Source organism: Typopeltis vanoorti, chromosome 1, assembly GCF_054136105.1.
Source record: "Typopeltis vanoorti isolate ZY-2024b chromosome 1, IOZ_Tvanoo_1.0, whole genome shotgun sequence".
NCBI lineage: Eukaryota > Metazoa > Arthropoda > Arachnida > Uropygi > Thelyphonidae > Typopeltis > Typopeltis vanoorti.
The window spans coordinates 148342368-148364239 of NC_143549.1; the positions used below are offsets into that span (position 1 = coordinate 148342368).

General features: G+C 34.8%; 1 protein-coding gene across 1 annotated transcript in view; it reads right to left on the minus strand.

Moving 5' to 3' along the window:
- The window catches only part of LOC150110527 (uncharacterized), a 204937-nt gene that overhangs the window by 95819 nt on the left and 87246 nt on the right, over positions 1–21872 (minus strand). Inside the window, exons 4-5 of the mRNA XM_090394539.1 lie at positions 20282–20346; positions 3781–3892 (exon numbers count right to left, since the gene is read on the minus strand). Coding sequence (XP_090250665.1) covers positions 3781–3892; positions 20282–20346 — 177 coding nt within the window. The remainder of the gene's footprint in view (positions 1–3780; positions 3893–20281; positions 20347–21872) is intronic.

Consider the following 21872-nt stretch of genomic DNA (forward strand, 5'->3'; position numbering starts at 1 on the left):
CACATCAGTATCAGCACTCGTAACAGGGTTTTTCTTTAAGGTCATCATGTAATCGCCTCGCTTTTTCACAAATTATAGCCTCAGAAACACTATCACCAGCTAAATGTTTCTCGTTTATCCAAATCAGCAACAATTTTTCCACTTCTTCAATCGTCTGCAATCTTTGTTTAGTAAGAACTTTCACTCCTCTTGCAACATCAGCTCTCTTGATCGCCTCTTCATTTTTGAGTATTGTACATATCATTGATTTTGCCATACCAAAATGCATAGTAAGATTTGAGACACAAACACCATTTTCATGTTTGGATACGATTTCTTTTTTCATCTCTATCGTGGTTCTAACAACTTTTCTTTTCATTTTGCTGCTATCACTATTCTGCTGCAGCCCCATGGTGGCTTAATTAATAAAAATTTATGAAAACAACAAAACACACAGAAAACTCACTGCAAATTCGAGCAGGTATGTGCACTGAACGAAGGCTGCCACATAATTTACGCTTTCCTGCCTTACAGCTCAACATGCGGTTGCCTGTTCAGGAACTGAAATTCTGTTCGGAAACCGGGGCGTTTTTTGTTCGGAAAATATGTTCGGGAACCGAATTGTTCGAGAACAGAGGCGTTCGACAACCGAGGTTCCACTGTATATTAGTCACCGGATGAGTGAAATTTGAAATTTTCTGCTTTTACTTAATATTTCATGCAAGTGGCATTTTTGTCTTTTAATCCCAATTCTTTTAATGTCTATTTCTTTAAATGTATGTGTTTAATCATTTATATGTATGCTCTTACATTTTCTGTAGTTCGCTCACAAAATAAATAAATAAATTGATCAAGTGCACGATATGGTATTGGATGACCGCCGAGTCAAAATGCACGAAACTGCTGAGACTATAGACATTTCAAAAGAATGTGTAGGATATATTTTGCATGAAGAATTGCAAATGAAAAAGCTTTGTGCAAGAAGAGTGCTGAGATTGCTCACAGCAGATCTAAAACACACTCACATGAATATCTCTGAACAGTGCTTGGAGTTTTAACAAGAATAAAACTGAATTTGTGCGTCGATTTATTACTATGAATGAGACTTGGATTCACTGTTACACACCAAAATCCGAACAGTGGACAGAAGCTAGTTGTTCAGCACCAAAGAAGACAAAGTCGGTTCCATTAGCAGGAAAGATCATGACAGTGTTTTGGGATACTAAAGGCATTTTGTTTATTAATTATCTTGAAAAGGGTAAAACAAAACAATAACCAGGGAATATTATTCCAATCTTTTAACCAGACTAGATGAAAAAATTTGTGAGAAAAGACAAAGTTTGCAGAAGAAAAAAATCATCTTTCATCAAGAAATGCACCTGCCCACAAAGGTGTTTTGGCAATGGGAAAATTAAGGGATCTGCACTATGAATTGTTGGAACATCCACCCTATTCCCCAGATTTGGCTCCCTCTGACTTCTATCTCTTCCCAAAACTCTTCCTTGCTGGTCAGAGTTTTTCTTCGAATCAAGAGATGGTTGCAGCTGTAGAGGGGTATTTTGCAGATCTTACTGAGAACCACTACAGCAATGGGATAATGGCGCTGGAGCATCGCTGGAATAAATGTATTAGTCTTGACGGAGATTGTGTTGAAAATAAAAATAATTTTGAAATTATAAATTCATTTTTTCATTGTTAGGCCGAGAACTTTTCAGACCACCCTCGTATATGAGATTGATGAAAAAGGAAAACTGATAGCCTTTGGCTATATGATGTTTGCTTACACTTGTAAAAAGGATTAAACCAAGAATATAATTTCTTGGCATCTTTAATTTATAGTATAACTAAATGGAAAAATGTTCAACATGGATAGTCTTCGCCACACTTTTTAACTCTGTTGTAATTTGGGATCACATGTTGGCAGTCTAAAATTTCATTTCACAGTTTGGCTTCAACACATTCACTGAGTCCAACTGTTTTCTCGTATAGTGGTAATTTAATTTTGGTACTTTGCTTACTAAGCCATACATACATTCTTTACATATTTAGAAACTCACATGGTTCAGGTTATTCTCCACTAGGTTATGCTTTAGAGCACAAATATATTTTTCCACATCGTACTTGTATAGGCTGTGTGTTCAGCATGCTGTTAGATCCCAAAAACTTAAGTTTTTGTATGATTAAGATGTTCAGGTTTGTGGCACTAACGTAACCCTAGTATATGTCCACACAGAGTATAATTCTAGGAGGATCGTGTAACCTAAATTTTTTTTATATATTTTTTTATTCTTCTTCTAATGCAGACAGTCTGTTAGATATTTTTTGATGTAAGCTGAGCAACATGATGATTCCATGTGAAATGGAATTCTCCAGATGTGGAGAAAAAAAAATCACATAGAGCTGACATGTTGCAAGGAGTTCTGGATGATCAATGGAGGTGATGTTCTGTTCAATTTGTTGTCATTTGTGCAGGACCAATAGTTGATACTGCTATACAGCACTGTCTATAGTAGACAGTGCTGTATAGCAGTATCAAGTTTTGCGATTTTGTCTTTACTAGGTGAAGAACTCTGCCCTGATACACCATGCTTTTGCAGTAACCTCAAAGCCAAAAATCACAGAAGTTAAGGTCTGGTGAATGTTGTGGCTATTTCATAGAAAATGAGTGACTGATTACTCTCTCTTCTGTGAAATGTAGATACAATAATTGCTGATTCACATTCGATGTGGGAAGGTACTGCATCTTGCATCAACAGTATTGTATTCAGACATCTTCTTTGCTGTAGGTGTGGGATGACAAAACTGCTCAATATGTCCTGATAACCTGCAGCCGTAACAGTTCAGGTCAGTCTGGTTCAATAGATTTCTTTGAAGAAAAACAGCCAGATAACAAACTTGGCCGTAAATCTTATCCATGTTGTGACTTTTAGTGAATGTTGTATAAGGGAACTTGTTGAAATGCACAGAAGTTCTCTGTAGCCCAGATGCAGCAGTTCTGTGTTTACTGTTCCACAAACATGAAAATGCAATCTATCACTCCATAGGATGTTCCAAAGCCAATCCTTGTCGACCTCCATGCATGTCAGAAATGTCAATCTAAATGTTTCTCGAACAACGGCATCTCCTTTGCAACTCTTTACACTAAGTTCTCTACTTACTGTTGTGTGGCAAATCTATTATGCTACAGAATTTGCAATGCATGAACCTACAGCATTCTCATTTGACTGATCAACAACTGCAGTTGTGACAATATCTTAAGTCCTTTGTGGAATTTCAAATTTATGCCTACTTTACTGGTTGGACTGTCAAACTCCCATCTCTTCAAATCAATGAACCCTGCATTGCACTGTTTGGTGTCATTTTCACGAAGTCTTTAGGTGGCTGTACTCGCAAAGTACTAGTGCAACATTTTCCACAATCCTGCAGAAACACTTCACAAATAAGGCACATTCAGGCAAAGTGAGACCATCATGCAAGTCAAATGACTTGCATGAGTCAGTCTCACTCCTTCATTTATATTGCCTTGCAGCTCATGTGGTATGCAAAATTCACTATTATTTTCTTGCTCACAGTGCCATGTTTCCCCTATTAGTCATTTCTAAACTAATTTTTTTTTTTTTTTTTAATTTTCAAAATCTCTTTCCAGTGATTTAGTTGGGGTGCCCACCAAATTTGAGGGTATTTCATGCTGTTTCTCTCTACAAATTGCTCTGAATAGCAGTTACTTTAATTTGAAACACCCTGTATATGTACCATGCACTCTCAATCCAATACTGCATTAAATCAATTTTCAATAATTACCTTTTCATCAGAGTCTTCAACTTGCTGACATCTAATTTTCATAACTTTCTGAAAATTGTAATCATCTTCAACAGTTTTTCTTATAACTGATAAGTCTTCCAATGAAAATGATCTGCAAAGAAGGAAATTGCATTAAACTTATAGTTGACATAATGGCAAGTTATTTAAATGAAAAATAGCAATAAATGAATTAGTTCTTCCTGAGTCTTTAAAACTGTTACTATATAATGTGACAATTCATCAATGGATAATTTCAGGTATCATTCAACAGGATGAGAACACAAGAAAGCAAACTGGAGTAAGTGAGCATTCCTGATGGATATCAGGAATGTTCACCTACAACTCTTAATGCATTCCACAGTTATTAATTTTTTTTTTTTTTTTTTTTAGGATTAAAACATGTCTGGTTATCACACTGATACTCAGTTTATCTGGTAGTAATCTTAATGTTAGACAATATAAACACAATCACAATAACAAAATAAACTTTGTTAATCCTTAAAACATTAACACGAACCAGGAGTATTTTTTCCAATGACACAGTGCTTACGAAAAGAACTAATCAATTGCCATATTTAGCCAATGGTTCAAACTTCTGTAAACTAGATAAAATGCATTCCCTCTCTATCCTTCCCCCACCTCCCTATATTTGGAATACATCTGAAAAGATAGCCAAAATGCTAAAAAAAAAATACACTCTCCATACCACTTTTAAGTCACACATCAAACTAGCAACCCTCATCCGTTCTCTTAAGTGTAAATCCTAATTCAACTACTATGGATAGCCAGGAAGTCTTGTTAACAAATGCTTTGAAATACATGAAGATATACATTTGCTACCATCTTTATGAAAAGCAGGCTGGCAGATTATGCTTTAGATACTAATTACACAAGTTAAATGGAAGAAAACTACATGTACATCATCACAAGAAAGATATTTTTGACATCAACAGCAAGCAATGAAGAACTCTCTTCAAACTCCAATAAGTATGGTTGCATTGAGTTGACAAAATTTGGGAGACAGTCTTTTTAAGATGAACTCCAATTTATTAGATGTAAATCAATTTTGAGACCAACATTAGAGAGTACTATGACAAAATATTAGTTCTTTTGTCTGTTACAATTTTGAAATTCTTCCACAATTACTAAACGCTTGTGACTCATGTACTGTGACAAGTTTTTTTTCCTCTGAAGATGCTAGTCTGAATTTCAATGAAATATTAGCTTAATATTAAGATGAATAATTGCCAACACCTAAGCTCTACATTTAAAGTATACATTTTTGGTCGTTTTTATAATAGAAATACAATTTTATTAATACAGACCAGTATTTTACAATAAACATTTATTAAAACCTACCAGTTTCGCCAGCAAACTGTCTGGCTTTTTTCAAGGCATTACGGAGATATGAAAATAAATGCAAATTAAAAGGAACATAAAAAACGTTGTAAACCAAACTAGTATCTATGGTTACACGTTTCGCGTGACAGAGATGGCTTATTGTTCTTATTCGTTATCATGCATGCGTGTTTGTTGTAGACTTGTAATGCGATTACTGGCTAGCTGTAGTTCAGATTGATTGAGAGAGAGGATCAAGTTTTTCCACGAACTGTTTAGAATTATATCCTGATTTCTGTTGAGGTTTCCGCCGGTTATTAGTACTATTGTGGCTTCCTTAAATACACGATGCCTGTAGTCGTCATCTAGATATGGCATGGAGCTGTTTTGCCAATCTATCGTGTGGTTAGACGTGCAGAAATGATGTGCTAAGCCGGAAGAGATGCTTCTGTTGTGGTTTACATCACCAACATGTTCTTTTTGTCTAATTTCTAAACTTCGTGAAGTTTGTCCGATGTAGGCAAGACCACAGGAGCAGGGAATGTAATATACTCCTGGATATTTGTAGAACCGAACTTTATCTTTTGGAGATCCTAAAACTTGTCTGATGTTGGTGGTTGGTTTGAAGACCACTCTGATGTTGTGGGCTCTTAGTATTCTTGTTATTTGATAAGAAATTGACTTGATGAAAGGTAGGTTTTAATAAATGTTTATTGTAAAATACTGGTTTGTATTAATAAAATTGTATTTCTAAGCTCTACATTATTTACATAGCAGTTACATTCTTGCAAATGCTGTGTAATGTAAAAACATAAATCTGAGATGTTTCTCCATAACATTAATAAAAGGATTATATTACTAAGTGAACATTTTTCAACAGTAAATATGATGACTATAATCTGAATAAATTTGGTGATATGTCAGTCTGATTGACATATCAGCTCTCCAACCAAAAGGCTGTGAGCTTGAATCCCACTGTGGTCATAGGTGTTACTGCGCAGTGTAACACCATCCTCCCACTTATAGCAGGACTGATGTGGCTTGAAAAAGTTACATGTTTTATATCTAGAGTAGAACTTCTGGATTATACTAAAATAAATTTGAAAAATACAAAAAATATAAATTAATAAAAAAAATCCTTAGCCCATCATGGTGTAAAATGTGCTATAGGTTTACAACCTTTCATGGGTGGAGTCACATACCCCCCCCCCTGCCACCACCACCACTAATGCTCTTTAAATATAAAATAACTTTTTGAAATAGAAAAAAGAAAATATAGACAAGAAAAAAACATGGCACTAAGTAAGTTTACAGTACCATAATAAATCATCAACAATGCTAGCAAAGAATTTAACTGAGGTTCAACTAGGTTTATGAATATTAACCGGAGGAGATTGACAAGTTGTTGACAAAAAACTTCTTGTGATTACTGACCAGCACTTGTAATTTCAGAGAGTGAGTGTGATGAAATTTCTAATTTCATGTACAAAAAGAAAGTGGAACCTGTTAAGACCTATTTCTGGCCTTTCAAAAAGCTGAGATGCTTAAGAATCAAAGCTAGATAACTGGGAGGAGATCAAATAGCCTGTTAACACTCAAGAATAGAAACTCATGGCATGTCACTAGATACTTTCCTTTTATCAGATAGTGTCCCTTCATCCTAATACCTGCTGGTATCTTTCATACAACCAATCTCCTATCCATCTCATTAATCGATTATCCACCCTGCCTCCCTCAACAACTTGCACACCAGCTTGCTATGCAGAAATCTGTCAAGCACCTCTGTGAAGTCCAAAATTTCATATGCCTATCAACAATTTTGTATTCTAGTCTATACTCTCAACCAGGGTTACAGAAATTCACTCATCCATTTACCTGTGGCAAGTGATCAGAGACAAGTAGTGAGTGAATTTTCAGCCTCATTCTAAACGCATTAAAATTTTGTTTTTCACATAATTTACTCCCCCACCTCCATTTTAAAACATCTCATTCAATGTCAAGTTATTTGATCATGGGTGACTACCAACAAATTTATTAAACCAGTTTTATTTCCAGAGTTGAAAATAAAACTTCCTAGATCTGAAATCTTTAATTCAAACATTACAGCATTCCCTTTTAAACAATCACAAAAGAACTACATTTTTTTAGCTAATGATTTTCTCTAAAGAATAACGTAAAGCTATGATCTTCACTTTTTTCTGTACTTTTATCTCCTTTAAGATTCAGAACTTTATTTTCCTTTCTATATGAAGGACTCTACAAAAAACGAAAAGTCATTAAAAACTCAACCTGCCATATCTTCTTAGTCCAACAGTTGTTCTGTACTTATTGTCGTAAAACAACAATTGATAACTATTAAACGTAAAATTTCAAGGTGTCCAAAGGTCCAAGCCTCCTGGTTTATAGCAGTATTAATTTGTATTAATTATAGCAACCATAATGAATACAAAACTTAAAAAGCTCCATGCCGGGTTGATCGTTGCCCGGAATAGCAAGGATCACATTGCTTGTTTGGGTGGAGAGCAAGGCTTCAAAATATAAGTTAGAGTCCCCTAAACAACATTCTCTCAAGATGTGTTCCTTAAACATAGAAGAACTATCTAAATCCAAAGCTGAAGTCATTTGCAAAATAGTCAAAGACAAAGCAATTGACATCTTGGCTCTCCAGGAAACCCATGTGCCTGACACAGCCCTCAATAGACTAAAGATCCCAGGTCTAATTCTTGTGTCTTATAACTGCCATCCCAAGCATGGCCTGGCCTCAAGGACATAACCCAATGTGTACCTGATGCAGAATACTCCATAGGTATTAAAGTTCAGAATACCACTATCTACAATGTCTACAAACCACCACCTCACCCTGCTATGTATGTTGGTGACTTCAACTCTCATCACACCATATGGGGCTATTCCTCTAACAACCAGGATGGTAATAATCTAGTTAACTGGATGAATACATATAACCTGTATTTGATTTACAATGCCAAGCAGGAAGGCACTCTCCACTCAGCCAGATGGAACAGAACCTACACCCCAGATCTGTGCATAGTCTCTAAAGACTCTCAAGACCACTCTCTGCCAACAACCAGAAACATCCTCAACAGATTTCCTAATAGTCAGTATTGGCCTATGCCAAGGGTGTCAACTAATGCTTGCATAAGATCTACATTGTCCATACAGATATACCTGCGATCTACCTTTTTCAAAATTGGAGTATAAGATATAAGATTTCTAATTTCTGTTTAGACAAAGAAAAAATTATCGTAATATTATTTAATATTATTACAATATATTATTATAATTATCGTAATATTAATTACCGTATATTATCGTGTATAATGCGAAAAATTTATGGTGAAAAAATACTACTTAAAGTTAGGGATTCGCATTATATGTGGATCCTAAAAAATATAACATCTTATTAGACTTGCACACACAATATATACTACCTAATGCCTATGCAACCAAATCTACTTGACCCACTTGCATTTGGTGACCGAGCGCGCAACGTATCTGCGCATAAAGATGCTTACATTACTGGCATTATGTGCAGATACGATGCACTCTCCATCGCCGAATGATAGAGCACAGTTAGATATATCGGTTTAACCACAGTTCATTTTAAATATTATTCATTAAACAAGCGTAGCCTGAAAATGAGCCAACAGTAACATAAACGTTTATCTTTTGAAGAAGGATTTAAATTGCATGTCGTGCAGTTTGCAGAAGAACATAATAACAGTGTTGCTATGAGAGAATTTGGTGTAGCAGAGAGTAATATTAGACTTTGGCATAAGCAAAAAGAGTCTTGAAAAAATCCCCCAAACGAAATGTGCCTGTCGTGGAGATGTAACATCCTTTCCAGAACTCGAAGAAGAGCTAAATGAATGGATTTTGATACGCCGACAAGATGGCATTATAGTAACAAGAAATGCAATTCGTTTTCGAGCTCTACAACTCAAGAATGGTAAATTCAAGGACACACCAGGTATTTCATCTTTTCTTGCTTCGCCTGGGTGGTGCAACAGATTTATGGAACACAAAGCATTAACATTACAACACCGAACAAAAATTGCACAGAAGTTACCAAAGCAACTTGAAGAAAAAGTGCAGTCCTTCCATAAATTTATCATAAAATTACAGAAGTGTCACAGATATGAACTTTCCCAAATTGGCAATATGGATGAGACGCCCATGTACTTTGATATGCCTGGAAATCGAACAGTAAACTCAGTTGGTGAAAAGGGTGTCTTCATAAAAACAACGGGACATGAAAAAACTCATTTTACCGTTGTTCTGGTATGTGCATGGCAGACGGAACCAAATTAAAGCCAACAGTGATATTTAAAAGGAAGAAAATTCCGAAGCATATGAAATTTTCACCAGGTGTAATTGTTCGTGCCAATCAGAAAGGTTGGATGGATGAAGGTGTATAATTGTGGCTGGATCAAGTATGGAACATACGTCCAGGTAGCTTGTTACGTCAACAAAGCATGCTAGTCTGGGATATGTTCCGGGCATTTAACCGAGGCAAACAAAGAGAAAGTACGTGAGCTACGTACAGACCTAGCAGTCATACTGGGTGATCTAACTTCCGTTTTGAAGCCGCTTGATGTCAGCTTGAATAAGCCAATTAAAGATCACTTACGTGAAAAATGGAGAGAATGGATGTCATCTGGTTTGGTGAAGATGACAGAGGGTGGGAATTTTCAGAAGCCTGAGATTACCCTAGTCACCAGCTGGGTTAAAGAAGCATGGGATTGGATACCATCTGAAATGATTCGACGCTCATTTCTTAAATGTGGAATAAATAATTCAATGGATGGATCTGAAGATCACGTCATATATGAAAGCGAGGATGATGCACAACAAATTGGAGAGCATGAAGATGACGACGACAACTGCTACACTGATGACACAATCCCTACAGATGAATTTATAAATGAAATGTTTGACGACTCAAAAGATGAAGAAGAATTTAAAGGATTTTGACATTTTGTTTTAAAATACAGATTTCTTTCGTTAATTCATATTGTATTATTTATAATGTTATGGAACAAGATTAACTAATTAGCCATGTCCACGTATAATAATAGATCACATTATACGTAGACATGGCATTTTCAGGCTAGTTTTCAAACAAAATTTCTAGTTCGCATTATATGCGATAATATACGGTAGTTATAATGCTTAAAAGATTTTTAACCACACTGATTAAAATAAACATTTCATTTTGAACTTCCTGATGAACCAGCATTACTTATTAGTAATGCTGGTTCTACACTGCAACGAGTTCACAATTTTTGCATAATTTGGTTGTAATTAGTCAATGCATTTCTCAAACATGGCTCCAAATGCTCGAATGTTAATGTGGTACGATATTTTGACATAATAATGTTCATTTGCGAAAATGCCGACTTGCACAAGTATGTCGAACCAAAACAAGCATAAATATTTTCCACACATTTTCTTAAGTTTGGATATTTGCACTCCAGTAAATATTTCCAAAATCTCTCTTCGTGTGCCCTTGCTTTGATGTAAACATCATTTCTTATTGCTATTATTTCTTCTTCTAGCATAACAATATGCATATCAAAAATAGAGGAAAAGTTTTCTGCTATTATTTTTGGCTTTATGTTGGTATCAAATGGAAATATATTTATTTCTGTTGAAATTAGCAAAAGCAGAACTACTCAATTGTGCGATCATATTCGGAAAATTACATAAATTGTTATTTTCAAGCTTCACTATCAGTTGATTCAATTTTTCTTTAAAAGCATTGATAGAACTAATCATATCAAAAATTGTTTTTCTTGAAGTTTTAGGTTTAATTCATTTAATTTACTGGTTATGTCGGTCAACAAAGCTAAATCCCATAGTCAAATATCATCTTTTAACTTCGTATTCGTCACCCCTATCGGCAAGAAATTGTTTACTTTTTTCAATTAAATCACTAAATCTTTGAAGAAATTTGCCCCGACTTAACCACCTGACATCAGCATGCATAAGCAGCTCAGAAGGTCCATGATTCTCACTTTCTGCCATTTGCAACTTAAAAAGGCATCTTTGCAGAGTTTTTGCCTGAATTGAATTGGAAATCTTGAAAGCTATGTTCATAATTTCTTTCATATTTAAAACTTTAGCACTTGTTGATCTATAATACAATGATACTGTAAGAAATTAGGAAAATCTTCATCATGCCTACATAGCATGATAAAACCATTGTGATGACCTGTTAAAGCTGGTGCTCCGTCTGTGGTAATTGACACTGGTTTATAAAGAGGCAGTTGAATGGTCTTGCTGTAACTCGTGAAACTGGTAAATATATCTTCAGCTCGTGTTTTCCCCTTTAACGGAATGATAATAAGTAATTCTTCTTTAGTAGAAAAGTCTTTAAAAATCATTGTAATAAAAATAAACTTTCAACATTCAAAAATAATCATTTAAGCGAGCGATGTCAACTGCATCAGTAGATTCATCCAACTGAAGTGAAAAGGACTGACAATCCTTAATATCCTGCATTAGTTGCTCTTTTAGATCCGAATTTATTTCTTCTACTCGTTTTGCAACTGTATTTCGTTGATAGCAGCAACTATTTCTGAATTATTTTTGAAATTACAAAACAACAATTCAGGTGCTGCAAGAAATGCTTTTTTAAAAATTGCACCATCACTAAAGGGTTTCTTATGTTTGGCAAGAATATGGCTCACTCTTAATAATGCAGTTATTGCTGTCTCTAAGTTAGATATTATTTTAATGAAACATAACTGCTATGATGACAAACTTTTCTTCAATTCTTGAATTTTGACTGTTACATGGATATGCCGTTTCAAGCTGCTGTGCACTGATTTAAAGTGTCGTTCCAAGTTCCCTTTTTTCAGCAGAGAAACACTTCCATTGCAAATCAAACAACAACATTTGTATTTGTACATAATAAAGAAATAATCATGTTCCCACTCCTGATGATAGTGATATGTCTTTGCTTTTTTCGTAGTAGTCATGATGGTACAATTTTAAATTATGTTAAAACACTTTAAACTTCAAATTTTAAACTTGTAGCAGAGCAAAACAAACAACCGAGTTTATAATACTGCTATCGTTTATACATCGAGCTTCACATGTTATGTTTGTACAGTGCATCAAAGCGAACAAAAACCCAAAGTGGGCATGTCAATGAGGGCGTATACATTTCCAAGTACACTACACAAGTCTCATAGTGGGAAATTTAAATATTTTTAACTAATATTTGTAATTTTTCTATTGAAATTTTTGAAATAAAATTCAATTTAATATAATTGAATTATAAACTGGAATTATTGTGCAAAAAATATTTATTTTAAGTTTTTAATTAATGTAAAATTTAAATAGAACCATAATATAGATTATTATTTGATAAATAGGTTAACATTATTTATTTGCTTTATCGTATTTGGACTCATCTATATATTATTTTGAAAATTGAGACAAAATAAATTTGCGATCGATCCCAAAGCATTATGCGATCTACCCGTAGATTGCGATCGACGTTGACACCCCTGTCCTACACTAATAGAGACAGGCACATCAATCCCAGTCATCAGTGGAACACCAATTGCTAGATGGTGGAACATCAGTGGAACACCAATTGCTAGATGGTCCAACTGGAATGCATTCCAGAAACAAATTGAGCAAATCATTCGAGAAATTCCACCCGCTCCTAACTAATTGCTATCCAAGATTTGTTAAACTAATCAAAAAATTGCAGCCAACGCTTCTATTCCTACTACAGAAAACAATACATCCCATGTCAGAGTAGAGAAACTGAGGAACTTTTAGCCAAATATGAAGACTCAACTGTTGCTAAGAAGCTCATAGCAATGCTGGATAAAAACAAAAAGGAAAGATGGATCTCAACCATCCATGAACTCAATTTCACCACATTTAGCCGGAAAAGCTGGTCACTTCTGAGAAAATTAGGTGGGGCAGAATCAACAACACACAAAACAACAGCGATAACTCCTGATCAAATGGATAATCATTTATTGAAAACCTCCAAGATACGTCCCAGTTCTATCAGGAAAATTACTGTGCAATCTTCCATCAGACAAATCTTGAAGACGGGCCCTGAGCTCCCTGAACTTGTACACCCAGTATCTCGGGAAGAGGTACAGGTAGCCTTAAAACTTGCCAAGAATGGCAAGGCCACAGGAATGGATGGCATCCTCCCTGAGTTTCTAAAAATATCGGCAACAAGGTCAAACATGGCTGGCTGCCCTTTTCTCAAAAATTATAATGACTGAAAAACTACCAAATCTGTGGCAGGAAGCCAAAATAATTGTCATGCCCAAACCAGGGAAAGATCCAAATGATGTCAAAAATCTACGACCTATCTCCTTGCTTTGTTCCACCTTTAAGCTCTTTGAAAGAATTCTCATTAAAAGAATTTCACCACTTATCGAAAGAGCACTCCCGATTGAACAAGCTGGCTTCAGGCCAGGAAGAAGTTGCTGTGACCAGGTCCTGGCCCTGACAACACAGATTGAAGCAGTCTTCCAGAAGAAACTTAAATCCGGAGCCACTTTCACTGATCTAACATCAGCTTATGACACAGTCTGGATCAGGGGACTTCTCCAAAAGCTAGGAAATATTATAAGGTGCAAAAAAACTTTCTAGCTTTTTGAATCCATTCTCTCCAACAGAAAGATCTGGGTTGAAAGATTGGTGGAAAAAAGAGCAGGCCCAGATTCCTTCACAAGGGTCTCCCACAAGGCTCTGTGTTATCCCCTTCACTCTTTAACATCTACGTGTATGACTTACCACATACTAGCTCAAGCAAGTATATGTATGCTGATCTAGTGATCCTACATCAATCTACCTCCTTTGCCAACCTGGAATCAACCTTGAACACAGACCTGAACGTCCTGGAAGAGTACTTCAAGCAGTGGTACTTGAAGCCAAATCCAACAAAAAATGTGTCCACAGTATTTCACCTGAACAATGCGTGAATCGACACCTCAACCGACAGCCTCACCCAAAATACCTTGGAGTGAGCCTGGACAGAAGCCTAACCTATAAAAGGCACATCACCAACCTGTCCAACAAAATTAAAATGAGAAACAATATAATTTCAAGGCTTGCTGGAACAACCTCATGTTGTGGTGCAGAAGTCCTAAGGTCGTCTGCACTAGCTCTCGCATTCTCTGCAGCAGAATATTGTACCTCTGTCTGGGAAAGAAGTGCACACACTAACATTACAGACACCCAGCTAAATTGTACCATGTGTACAATTAGTGGGACAGTGAGAAGCACCCCCTCTCTCCTGGCTGCCTGTCCTATCTAACATTGCTCCACCAAACATATGGAGAAGACAAGCCTCGATTAAAAAATTTAATAAAGCAATGAGCAACCCACTCCTGCCCCTGTACCAGACTCTCATAAATCCACCTAGTCTTCGTCTAAAATCTAGAAAAGTCTTTCTGGTCTATGGGCAAACTCTCTTCAGCTGCCTTGCCATCAACACCTGACACGTGGAGAGAATACTGGTCCAACAATCTCCCAACAAATGGCTTCCTGGTAGAAGATCCCTGTGCTCTGCAGCCTGGTTTTACTCTTCCTAGGAAGATTTGGTCATCAATCAACAGGATCAGAACTAACCAGGGCAGATGTGACTACCTATTACATAAATGGAGGCTGTTGGACCACCCTTATTGTGATTGTTCTCATGTGGCTCAGACGATTATTTATATTGTGAACGACTGCCCAAAGCATCAATTTCATGGGGGGTGGCCTACAGGTCCACAAGGTGATGGATGAGCCCTTGGATTGGCTTTCCAGACTGGACATTGACCTGTAGCGGTTCTGTATTCCTTTTGCCATAAGAATAAATAAAAAAAAAATTATATTAAATTACAGTTATCATTTCCAATAAACATTATTTTAAAAAATGAATGTGTCTATTTAGTTCAATATTAAACCTAAGTGTATATTACAGTATACACGAAACATGTGATAGACAATCTATTATTTAGAAAAAATAAAAGAAATTGTATTTTTCTCATAATATAATATCATTAACAAAATAAACTGGTGATTATAAGCACAAATATTAAAACTGGCACAATCTAATTAAATACTGTAGTATCTATGCATCTTATTCTGCCAACAACTTACTTAGGTACACAAATGTAATATACTATTGTCCAAAACTTATTTTTGTAGCTAATTCACAACATGAATTAGTTTAGTGTAATTAAATACTTGAACCTTTTTCATAGCAAAAATTAGTCAAAGAGTAGATCATGTAACTGAGTGCATTGTAAAAAGTGAGTCTAGCTCCACATGGAATGCTATCTGCTTTCTTGTTTTTTGTAAATTTTAATTTTTGTTCTTTTCTATTAAATTATTGTTTATAGATAAGTTATATAAATCCACCCTTCATTATGAAAAATAAACAAAAGACCCAAACTGAGTTGTGATTAGCTGCGTTGTTTTTAAACAAATATTAAAGGAATGCATATTTCTGTATAATTACTGCAATGTATAATGAGAATTAAAGAATGTATTACTTTGTTTTGTCATCATAACATTTAGCCTTTTGAAACATCATGTATAAACAATATGAACTGAGTTTTTTGTGTGTAAAGGTATATTACCAGTATATTGTGTGAGCACTTTAGCTAAATGTTGGGCTAATTTGTATGTGGGTGAATCAATGCCATTCACAATAGAATGTAATGGAGCATTTTGTTTATGGATTTTTGATAGTCCATATATCTGGGTGATGGGTCTAAAGTTATAAGGTTTTAGATTTCCATCGGCCAAGAGGTAACCTTTTCAAGGCGTCAATGAAATGTTCCGATCTGTGTACTGGTGGAATCATAATCTATAGGGAGATAGGTAAAAACAATTTAGAAGTAAGGAGGCAAGCTTGCCTATGTAATCTAATTGGTTTAAAACCACAGTGGCATTTCCTTATCCGCTTTGGTAATTACTATTCTGCCGTTGGTTTTCATTTCTTGCAGAGCTTCAAATTCTTTTCTTGATTGGTTGCTTTCTGGTGGTTAGCATTTTTTTAGGTGCTAGTGTGTAGTTATGGCCAAGTGTGAATGTGCTAATTGCTTCAGGATAAAGGATGATGCGTTTTCTACTGTGTTTGGAGGTAGATGAGGCTTGGAAGCTGAGTTTTCTTAGTAGATTTTCATATTTCTTGATGTACCAACATCATACTGTTTGAAATTCTTTGTCTGCTGAAGCATTCAAGATGGAAAAAAGGATCATCCAAAGGGTAACATTCAGCATTGCAGCAAGCTCTTCTTCTAATGCACAGATAGCTTCGTTAGTGTCAACTAAAAGAACACAAGTGGTGGCAATTTGTTTCTGTAAAAGATTGAAGCTACTGTGCCTGTAAACGGAGAGAGTCTTCGACAAAGTAAACTGGTGTCTCAACTTCACACAAATAATAATAACATTATTATCCCAGTAACATTTTAAGAAGGCTGATCTATTCAGTTGTCTGGATATATTCAGCTTGCTGTATCGATGGGCCTTGCATGCGATGGAATCTCCATAGATAATAATAATAATTCAATAATAATTCTGGTAGATAGACTCATAATGCTGGTTACTCATAACTATTATTTTTCAGAAAATAACAACATACTTTCCTATATTTCAGAAATATAGGAAAGTATTAATTAAAGTGTTTATAATTAATATTTTAGTATACATTTTGTTATTTCCTGAAAAATAATAGTTACTTCTGATTACATCAATCCATCTAGACCTTGGTCTTCCTTTAAGTCTTTTTAATAAAATCAATGATGCCCAATACTACTTTTCTTCATAATGTGATCCGTATAGCTTATGAATAACATTGGAGATAACAATGTCCCACTTGTCTTATTACCTGATTTTACATTCATCTTCCCGTACCTGCTTCAATTTTAACTGCTGACTTACAACTCAAATATAAACTATGTATTGCTCAATATGATTTCCTGTTTATACTTTATTGAACATTTTGAAGAGCTGTTCTCTATGCACTTTGTCATATGCCTTTTTGCTTTCATTTACATAAATCTTACCTGGTATACTCAGTAAAAAAATTCCTCTGTTAACGCAGACATTCAATTTTAGTTCCCTTTATACAGATGGGTACTATGAAAGCTCCCCTCTAGTTATCAGCAATTTGACCTTCTGACCAAGACCTCTGAATTATGCAAGGCAGCCAAAGTAAAATAAATCTTCATATCTGAGAATTTCTGGTCAATCATCTACTACTAAAGCCTTTTAAAGCTCAGATTTTAATGTTGACTTTCTACCTCTAGTACTGATATGTACTTCTGAGTGCATTCCTTCTGAATATTTTCTACCATTGTTTAGTCAATATTTCACTCGGCAACCTTTCACATTACAGTCAATCCTCAATTTACAACCACTTGCATAATATTATGACAGCTATCCCATTAATAAGTTCACCATATACCACCTCACTTTGACAACTTGTGGACCAGGGTGTTGTTGTTACCTTCAGGACAAGTTTAATACTTTTGCCTATTGATACTAATCAGGGTGAGAAAATCCTCAGACTTTTGGAAGCAATATGCTATCTTACAGATGATATGAAGTGACAGCAGAGTGTATGAATGATGTTTGGAAGAAGCTGCTGAAAACATGCATTCATACATTCATAGGATTTGGCAAAGCCATACAAGAGATTAGTGACAAGAGAGTGCTGCTTAGCAAAGGGTTGAGGTTTGAAGTTGACAGTGAAGATGTAGATTAGCTAGTGGCAGAAGAAGAAGAAAAGAGGGGAAAAATAGCAGAACAAGAAGTCAATCCTTCAAAATAAAAAAAGTTTACAATGAGAAAATTGGCAGAGGTATGTAATAAGGCAATTTGTTTGTTTGAGAAAATGCACTTCAACATGGAGAGATTTAGCAAAGTTAAAAAGAATGCATGTGCCGGGCACCTGCAAATGATGTTCTATGCAAAACATCTCTGTAGAATTTAATTTTTTGTGAAATAAAGAAAAAAAATAATTTTATCTTTTAATGTAATTTATTATTATTATTATTATTCACCTCTAGGGAGTCCAAAGACTCATCATCATGTAGGGCATCTACTCTACAACTCTGTCTCCACTACTCACAATCCACCAACTGACCTCAATTACACCAATGCCATCTATTGCCGATGACCACCACTAGTATTTCCACAGACAATCACAAACATCCATGCCCACGGCAGGATTCGAACCCGCAGCCTTTTGGATGGAGGGCAGATATGCCCCCCATCCAAAATTCTGCTTTATGGTAATTTATATGATATTTTATATATTAGATATTTGGATATTTTATTGTAATTAAAATATGATACAAACCTATGATAGCAAATTATATAGTCTCTGCTAAAAAAACTGCATCTATAGAAATACTGCTTCTCTACTATAGGAGGATCGATGTTCAGAGTAAGGTTGAACTTCTCTTTTAGAAACTTGACAAAGGCCTGTGAATTACTATTAAAGAAATCATTGCTGAAGTTGCAATTTAGAATCATTGGTATTTGATGATAATTTTTCTTCAACAGTGCAACATTGTTACTGATATAATGCAGAAGAATGAAGTGAATGAAAATCATTCTGATTGGTTTGGAGAAACTATATGAATGTTGAGAACAGTTTGTCCATTAGGTAAAAGATATTCAGCAGCACAAATATCCCCCATTGGCCTCAAGCCTATGGACATTCCTGGCATTTGTTGGTAAATAATATCAATGGGGTATAATCATGTGTGCATTATCATTCTTGTTTTGGTGTACTGAAACTCCACCAGTTCATTGACTATCTCATTTAATTTGCATGACACTATTGAGTGTCATGCAAAGTGTCATAAAGTCCTATCTAGGCAGAGTAGAATCACCCATGTGATTGGCTTAGTATTGTGTATATGTTACATTAGTTTTTTTGTAATCCCTGAAGATGTCTGAATGACAGACCAAATAAAGGAAGTATTAAATTCTGTTTTAATCCTTTTTGAGTTCTGTATACAATCCATCAAGCCTCCAACATGATGTCCTCACAGCACTTAAGCCTCAACACACGAAACCTGCTTCTTCTCTTCCTCTTTTATTCCATCTACCTCAATGAAATGTTTCCAAATAACCATGAACTCCAACTCTTCAAAAAAAGTTAAGCTTCTTTCTAACTTTCACCTGTACTCGACACATGATGTGCTACAGGTTCTTCTAATGCTCATATATGGGATCAATAAAAACAGGCCAGCAAAATGCCAAGCGTAACATAAAGTTATTTATATCTGCCAATATATTTTTCTCACGCCTGTTTTAAAGAGAAGAATCGCTCTTCATCAAAATGGTAGGATTATTTGTGTCCAGAAATAAAAACTTAAACTGCATCCAAGATCAGAAATGTACACTCAGCTTAAACAAGTATGCATAGACACTGCACTGATTGACACTTAGGGGATGTTAAATTTATATTATATTTGAATAATAATTCTGATAGTTTGCCATTGCAATTTTTATTTATATTTACTTATATAAAGATTTATTGATTTTATATTGAGGTTGTAAAATTCCGTCATGTTTTGTGGCCCCAAATCCAGTGACCAAACAGTTTTTCACAGCAATGTAAATACCATATCATAGTCCCTCCATCACTTGCAATGCAGGTCCCTTCAGAATTTAAGGTAGTTTCAAAAGGCACAGAAGGGGACCAGAAAAAAATTTTGTGAAGTGGGAGAAACAAAGCTTGCTGTATAAGGATCATATACAGTTAGCTTCATATACTAACTAATACTGTATATGAAGTAAAGATAAAATAAGTAAACTACAGGTATTCAATCTTCTGCACATGGAGGTGGGAGATCAAATGGGAAAATTCTTGGCATAGTTTTATACTGAGAAGCGGCAAGTGCTAGTAAAATCAGTTATACTGAATACAACAAATATCATGTTGGCATTCTCCTGATTACCAAAATTGGTTTCAATTCATGGGATTCTGCTAAAAACAAAACGTATATAAAATAGTATGGAAAATAAATTTCCTGAAGAATATATACTTTTCTGTAGTATAAATATATATTATTAAATATAAATTTATATATTTTATTATTACCAACTGAGATCACTCAAACTTAGATAATAAATATAACAATCTACTTACAGTTTTCCCAGAAAAGATTTCACTGCATCAGTATCTGCTGCATTTTTAGAGTTTTTCCTACCATTCTGCAAATAAAAGTTTTAAATTTTAAACAACACTGGATATACATTATATCCAGTGTTGTTTACATATAGGCAATGCAAGCAACTGCCTATAGTGGAAAATTAAGAAAGGCACATATATTTTCATTTACATAATGTACAATTAAAAATTAATGTAATAATTTTAATGTAAAATGATTATAAACTTTTACTTTACATTCTTTTATTTATAATATAAAATAATAATTTTTTTAAAAATTATGTGTAAGCAATGGATTAATTATTATATTCCTAAATTTGAAAAGCACACTATAAAAAGATGTTTCCAGGAAGTATTATTATTTGACAATCAAACACTTCAAACAGGAATAGGCAAATGTATTGATGATATTCAAGAGTCTACTTGTATTACACATTTCAATAGAGATTTATCGATATCTCCTATAGTCATGTTATTATTAGATCCTTCGTGGAGGCATGAGACTCACTACATGAGGTCCATTTCACACACCACAATCCTTCATACCACTCTTTTAAACTCCTTTACTATCTGTACTCTCTCATCACTTCCTTAAATAATGAATCCGAAGAAAGAAAAACTGCTTTTTACTCATTGCTACACTGTAATTTCTGGAATTGCACCTTTCCCCTAGTATCTAAAAACAATTCTGTAATGTTCATTTAGTAGTGCAGCAATCCTCTGGTTTGTCCTCTCCCCCCTTGCAATATGGCCACTAAATTGTAATTTCTATTCATCATCATCAAGATTCTTTGCTTCTACTACAATCCAACTAAGAGTATGCAGCCTTCCTTTGTAGACTCTAAAGTTCAAAAAAATTCCTTAACTTAGCTACATATATCTTCCACTTATTCAGGTGGGTTTGACTGATTAATTGATTTATGATTTATTGGTGCAAGGTCAGCAAAGGTTATACTGAACAAAAGCAAATGTTATAGCAGAACAGAAGGCAATAATAAACAGTAATAAAGTGATACATTAGTAAATAATATGTACCATACAAAAAGTAAATTCACACAAAAAAAAAGAAAAAAAATACATATTTTAAGCAATTCAGTATTTACACAAAAATAGAATTCATAATCAAATATGCTTAAATAAATTCTTTGTAAAAAGTTAAATATTTCATGTAATTTTGTCTAAGTCTGATAACATTTGCTTGAGTGCAGATGGCTCAGTTAGATTACTAAAAATTTCATTTCTCCCTCAGAAAGTTGTTTGAACTCTTTCTGACTGACTTCGGAGATGTTTACACTTAGAGCTGCAAGCCTTTCTCATACATACAAGTTTCAATAACAATCTTTCTAATGCCACCATGTACAGCTTCCCATTATAAATAGCTCATGAAAAGACATGATCGATTGCTTGTTGAAGTTTTCTTTCAATTACCATATTGAAGTATTGCAGTAGGGACAGTAAATTGTGAAGTTACTGACATAAAAAGCATTGTCAACTGTGGAAGGAAGCTGTTCAGTGATTAAATTAACTTTGATAACAAAATATGTCATCACGCTTAAGAGAGTACCCTGAG